The sequence below is a fragment of the Monodon monoceros genome, unplaced genomic scaffold, assembly GCF_005190385.1.
Source record: "Monodon monoceros isolate NGI ecotype Baffin Bay Population unplaced genomic scaffold, NGI_Narwhal_1 Super_Scaffold_10, whole genome shotgun sequence".
Taxonomy (NCBI): domain Eukaryota; kingdom Metazoa; phylum Chordata; class Mammalia; order Artiodactyla; family Monodontidae; genus Monodon; species Monodon monoceros.
In genome coordinates this window covers 51,740,711-51,746,710 of record NW_021703766.1, presented here as the reverse complement: position 1 = coordinate 51,746,710, position 6,000 = coordinate 51,740,711, and the positions used below count along the sequence as shown (strand labels likewise).

The following is a 6,000-nucleotide window of genomic DNA, read 5'->3' as shown; positions in this document are numbered from 1 at the left end:
TCACAGGGTACCCCACAACTGTGCTGCAGCCATCTAGCCCCTTTTGGTGTCACCCTTTTTGGTGACAAGGACCACGTGGAGCTCGCACCTTTGGCTATTCTCTCTTTTCCCTGTCTACGTAAGTAACAAATTGAAGCTAAAGTGGGTCTTGTACATTTACCCGTTCAATCAGTCCCGTCTTGGCCTTGACTGTGTGTCGGTGTGTCGGTGTGTGTGCTTGACCATAAGTATTATGTTATTTCCATTATTATCATTATCGTCTTTGGTCTAAGACTGCCCTCCGAGCAACTTCTCCTCTCAAAGACAAGACGCACAGCCAGAGGAAATTCTTCATTTTATTTCCACTCACAACCCCCAGAAAGGATCAGTCCCCGCCCTCCCTCACCTAGAGGCAGCCCCTCCCCCAACACCTTCACAAAACACTGATTTCCTCCCAGAGCTAAAATGAACACCCAGTCACCCATTATGGCCATTCCCCCCCACCCGCCCACCTCCCCAGCTGCCCACTTATCCACCTGCTCTGTGAACTCGGCCACCTTTTGGTTCCACCCCCAAATGTAGTTCCCCAAGGTCACTTGGCTTATTTTGCTTGTATTCTACGGGCAGCTTTCTTAAAGCCCTCCCTGACGTAGTCTCCAGATGGCTTCCCTGTCCTCCTTTGCATAGATGTTCTGCAGAGATTCCTGGCCTCACTTCCCTGCTTGAGAGACCAGGTTTCCAAGCTCTCCCCTGCCCCCCCAATTTCCCATGGGCCTCTGTTCCTCAGCTGTTAGTTGAAGGGTATAGATGTTGACTAAGGCCAAACATTCCATGATTCTGGGGAGGGAGGAGGGGAGCAAATTCAGAATGGACAGGAAAGGAGGCAAGGATAAAAGTGGAGGGGGAGGGGAAGTTTGGACGGCAGCTAGAGGCAGGGGGATGATGGGGGACCTCCCAGCTCAGCCCCAGAAACAGAAGTGAGACACAGCCGAAGAGCAGCATGCCCGCTATGGCCTGAAGACCCGGCCCAGCTAGCTGGGCCGGGTCCTCTGGCTTCGAGCCTTGTACACTTCGATAAGCAGATCCTTGACGTACTGGATCTCCCGCTCCACCGACTCAGCCCTCTCCCTCAGCTCCCGGTTCCGGGCCTCCAGCCCCTGGCACTCGCCCTCCAGGGCCTCGCCCTCTGCACGCTTCCTCTGGCGGTACCTCAGAGCTGCTGACTTGTTCTGGTCTCTCTTCTTTTGCTTGCGGTCCCCTCGGGTGGCGGCAGGATTGGGATAGGGGGTGGGGCGGGAGGGTTGAGGGGGAGGAGAAGGGGGTTGCTGTGGGGGGCACAGGGGCGCCAACCCCGAGTCCCCCTGCTCGGCCTCACTGCGGCAGTAGATGGCCAACAAGTCGAGGGTGTCCGGGGCCGGGGTCGGGGGGAGGTCAAAGGTGGGCAGGGGGAGGGGAAGGGAGAGGGCGGGTGCCGGTGCTGGCTGTGTCGGAGGTGGGGAGGATGGTGGGAGGAGTGGGGCATCAAGGAAGTCTTCCATCTGCTCCAGCTCCTTCTTGAGGAGGGAGGCCATAGCTTCCAGGTCAGGTGGGGGTGGGGAAGGTGGGGGGAGGGCACCTGAGGGCAAGGGGGGCTCCAGAGGGAGGAGGGCTGTAAAGTCCACCCTCTCGGTCATCCAGTCAGAGAAGCCGTCGCCTGGAGGATTGGAGAGGGACAGAAAGCTCCTTGAGTTCCTAAGCCTCCACCCAACCAGGTCCCACTCACGACTACTTCATTCGTCCCATTCGTTGAGTAAAACCACCAACCAGCCAATCAGTCAACCAACCAATCAAGGAATCATCAAACCAGTCAACAGACCAACAGACCAGCCAACTAACCGACCAATTAGCCAAACAATCAATGAACCAGTCAACCAACCAATGACCCAAACAACAAAACAGTCAACCAGCCATTTCTTCAACCATTCTAACATCCTCTTTACCGATTAGCCTACATCTGTGGTTTCTTGATTTACCCTCTAGTTTACTCGTAAACGGCAAACTAAATCACACATAAACACACCCCGTTTCATCTTTAATTAATTATTGAAAACCCACTATGTACCAAGCATTTGGGATACACTAATGAATAAAACACTTCCTGCCTCAAGAGCTCTGCCTATGCTGTTTCCTCCACCTGAAAAGCTCTTCCCTTTTTTTTTTTTTTTTTTTTGCAGTACACGGGCCCAGCCGCTCCACGGCATGTGAGATCTTCCCGGACCGGGGCACGAACCCGTGTCCCCTGCATCGGCAGGCGGACTCTCAACCACTGCACCACCAGGGAAGCCCAGTTCTTCCCTTTTCATGGCTCATTCCTTACCATTCTTTAGGTCTCAGCCAAAATGTTACTGACTTGGAGAGGGTTTCCTGGTTCCCCGCTCTAAACGTGTCCTTGTTGTCATTTTTTAAAAATATATTTATTTATATATTTATTTTTTATTTATTTAGTTGCGCCGGGTCTTAGTTGAGGCAGGCAGGCTCCTTAGTTGCAGCATGCGGACTCTTAGTTGCGGCATGCGTGTGGGATCTAGTTCCCTGACCAGGGATCGAACCTGGGCCCCCTGCATTGGGAGTCTTAACCACTGCGCCACCAGGAAAATCCCCCTTGTCATTTTTAAGCTCAGCTACTAAGTGTTTCCCACTTATCCCCATGCATCATGGTTTAATATGTCTCTTGTCTGTCTCCCCAGTAAAGTGTGAGCTCCAAGAGGGCAGGGATCATGTCAGTCTTGTTTCCAGCTGTATCCCCAGCACCTAAGACAGTGCCTGACATATTATACATGCTCAATAAATACTTATTGAATGAATGAAAAGTGAATGAATGAATTCTTCTCCCCTGCCCCCCACAGCCCAGCTCACCCCACCTCCATTCTTTGCCTGCCCTTACCTGCCAGGGGCTCTCCCCCCGCTGGAAGCCCGCCCTCTAGGGCTCCCCCAAGGACCTCATAGGGGCCCAGGGGGGCAGGGGCCAGGGGGAGTTTCCCATAGTCTACGAGCCAGCCCAGCCCGCTAGCTGGGAGCAGGGTCCTGTCCAGCTCCAGCCCCAGGGTCGCCAGGAGTGACATGGCTGCAGCACGGGCGTTGGGCACGGATGGCAATGGAGAAGGCTGCACCAACAAGTGGCAGGAGGCTCTGGCGGTTACTCAGCTGGACGAAGACAGGCACCAAGGCAAAAGCGGAGTACCTACGAGTGTGACACAAAAGTGAGTGGGTCAGGGGCCAGCCTAACCTACTGCCAAAGCCACGGGGAAACCAAGCCATACCCCCAGGGCCCCGGGATTCCTTGCCCTTTCAGAATTCTAAATCTGCCCTTTCTTTCCCCAAATCTGAGCCCCACCCATTCCCAAGGGAATTCTCTTTACGTCCGACTTACTTTTCTTCAGAATTCCCCAGACCCAATCCTTCCAATACAGAAACCTATGGTCTCCCAGGGGAATTTCCTTAAGTCCCTCCCACCTACCGCATAATATTCCGTTTCATTAAAAAAAAACACTCAATCCCAGGGGAATTTTCTTGCAGCCACACCTCTTCCTCTAAAATACATCCTTTAGGCCCCAGCTCCTCCCTAGATTCCATCTCAAATCTCTTCCCAGGGGAATTCCCCCCTGTCCCGCCCCTTCATCAATGTCATCCGTTCAAATCCCACCCTTCCCTTTGAATTTTGCGGTGATTGCCACTGTCCCTCCAAATCCCGCCCCCACGGTTTATTTTAGCTCCACCCCTCCCCGACGATTGCCCAGAGGCCTCGCCTCTTTCTCAGATAGAAACACCATCCCCTCAGCTAACGGTTTTCTTAGTCCCGCCCCTTCTCACCGTGGGTTACCCCCCCCAAGCCCCACCCCCCGTGACGCCTCTTATCCTAGCTCCATCCCCTTAAACGGGTCGTTTCTAAGTCCCGCCTTCTCCCCTGTCAATCTAAACCAGCCCCCCCCCCCGCCCCCCGGAGGTGCCTGAATGAAACGGAGGGAAGATGTGCTTTGCGCCTGAGCAAAGTGGAGGCGGGCGGGTGGAGGCTGCAGGCGGAGAACAGCTCCTCACTCTCCGCCATCCACACGCGGCTCTCGCCGAGGGCTAAAGCGCATGCTCCACCGCCGTAGCGGCCCCATTGCTCCCTCAGGCCTCCGCCCTCCTGGGGGTCAGTGCGCACGTGCGGCTGCTTACTGCCCGCCCTTTGCATAGAAATACTACCGCTGGTGGACAGATGCGCATGAGCAATCGCTCGCAGACTCATTCAGGGCGGGGGCGAACCACCACCCTCTCTGGGAACTAGTGCGCAGGCGCAAACGCACACGTGCTGTCTTTAAACACCAACGTTGTCTGGAAGAACGCACCCTCCCCCCATCGGGCCGAGTGCGCATGCTCAACCGCGCGCGCGAACGACCCGTCTTCCCTCTTCTGCGCCTGCGCGACCGTGATTCCTCAGTCTCGTCTCCCTACGCCCCAGACTCGGTTGTGAGGGCCGCGAGCTTCGAAAGGGCGGGAGAGGGAGAGGCGAGCGGTTACTCACTCCATGGCTGCGCAAAGGAGAGGCGGCGGCAGCCTCGGCTGAAGAAAGAAGGTAGGAGCGGAGAGCGCAGGCGCGGTGAGCGCGGAGACTGGCCGGGGGCACAGAGGGGTCGCGGCTACAGAGCCATGGCCGGGGCTACGCGGGCTGAGGTGGCGTCGCGGTAGTGTGAGGAGAAATCATGATCTGAGGGTGGGGAATGAGGTGACCCCGTGGACTGGGGACAGATATACCGGAGGTGGCGCAGCACGGCCTGCCCGGATCCTTCCGCGCCCCGCCCCGCGCGGCCTCAACCGTGAGGCGGGCCTGACCGCCCGCGCTCGGGGATCCCGGGATCCGGCCCCCTCATCCTTCCCACCCCGGGAATTCAGGCCTCTCCTTTCTCTGACCTGTAGATCTAGCCCCGCTTTCCTCCCAGCTTCGGGGGTGCCGACCCTTCTTTCCCTCTGACTCTGGGGTCCGCGGTCCGGCTCTCTGCTCCCTCTGATTTGGTGACTCGGCCCTTCCTCTTCCCTGAGACCCGCACTAGTTCATTTCGCCTTTCTTTTCCCCTGCTTCGCGAATTTCCGGTCAGCCACATGTTGATCTCTTTATCCTTAATTGCCGTTCCACTCTGAGAACACTTTTTGTGGCTTAGAGTCTGGCGTGAGTCACAGAGCACGCTCCGTTCAAATCAGAGACCGGCGAGGGTGGCCTTGGACAAATAAATTCTCTAGCCTCTCAGATAGGGGATTATTTGTAAAGTAAGGAGAATAATCAAGTGTACCTGGTGGGGTCGTTTGTGAGAAATAAGTCCATTCCTGTGAAACCCAGATCCCACCTCCTACATGCTCGCTCAGCGTCTTTTATGATCAGTAGGAGGGAACTCTGAGCCCCGCGTCAACCCTTCCGACCCCCGTGGCCGGAGCCCCAGACACTTAACCATGCAACACTTGCTAATAGGTCGTTCTTGTGTTTCCTTCACTCCTCCAAGGTGATTTCCAGCCATCCCTGCCCGCTCCCATTCAAATGATGGACGCTCAGCCCCATCTTGATGCAGGGAGTCGGTCATCGCCCTCAGTCTTATCTTTTCTCCATCCCCTGCCCACCTCTCCTCAGCCCATATCCTTAGCACTCCTTTCAGGCCCGTTGGTTCATTCTTCTGTCCCTGCCCCTCCCCTAGACTTCCTTTCGAAGGATCCTCTGCCTCGGCTGCGCCCCCGCCCCCGCCACTAGATCAGTCTTCACACTCTGCCAGAAAGAGGGAGATCTGTACTTGCATCGCTAAAAGAGATCGGGCTTCCTAGCCATCCCCTCCCCCTGCACTGGACCCTCCACCAGCCCCAAGTGGATGTGGGTCTTCCCTCCTTTTCCCACCCTGCATTCATCCACATCAGGACATTACACCTGGAGTTCAGCTTTTCATCACTTTTGTGGTGCTTATGAGACTGAATCAAGATCCAAAGAAGGTGGGGGCCCTGATCTTGAGAGTTAGCTGGGAG

General features: G+C 55.9%; 2 protein-coding genes across 2 annotated transcripts in view; one reads left to right on the top strand and one right to left on the bottom strand.

The window, feature by feature from the left end:
• Positions 1-325: 325 nt before the first annotated feature.
• Positions 326-4,745, bottom strand: ATF5 (activating transcription factor 5). Its single transcript, XM_029213502.1, has 3 exons — positions 4,523-4,745; positions 2,903-3,199; positions 326-1,672 (listed from the first exon to the last, which is right to left on the bottom strand). Exons 2-3 carry the CDS (start codon positions 3,078-3,080, stop codon positions 1,011-1,013), a joined length of 840 nt encoding a protein of 279 aa, XP_029069335.1. The 5' UTR covers positions 3,081-3,199; positions 4,523-4,745; the 3' UTR covers positions 326-1,010.
• The window catches only part of NUP62 (nucleoporin 62), a 25,284-nt gene continuing 23,725 nt past the window's right edge, over positions 4,442-6,000 (top strand). The window contains exon 1 of the mRNA XM_029213499.1: positions 4,442-4,573. The gene's annotated coding sequence lies outside the window, so the exon portion shown is untranslated. The remainder of the gene's footprint in view (positions 4,574-6,000) is intronic.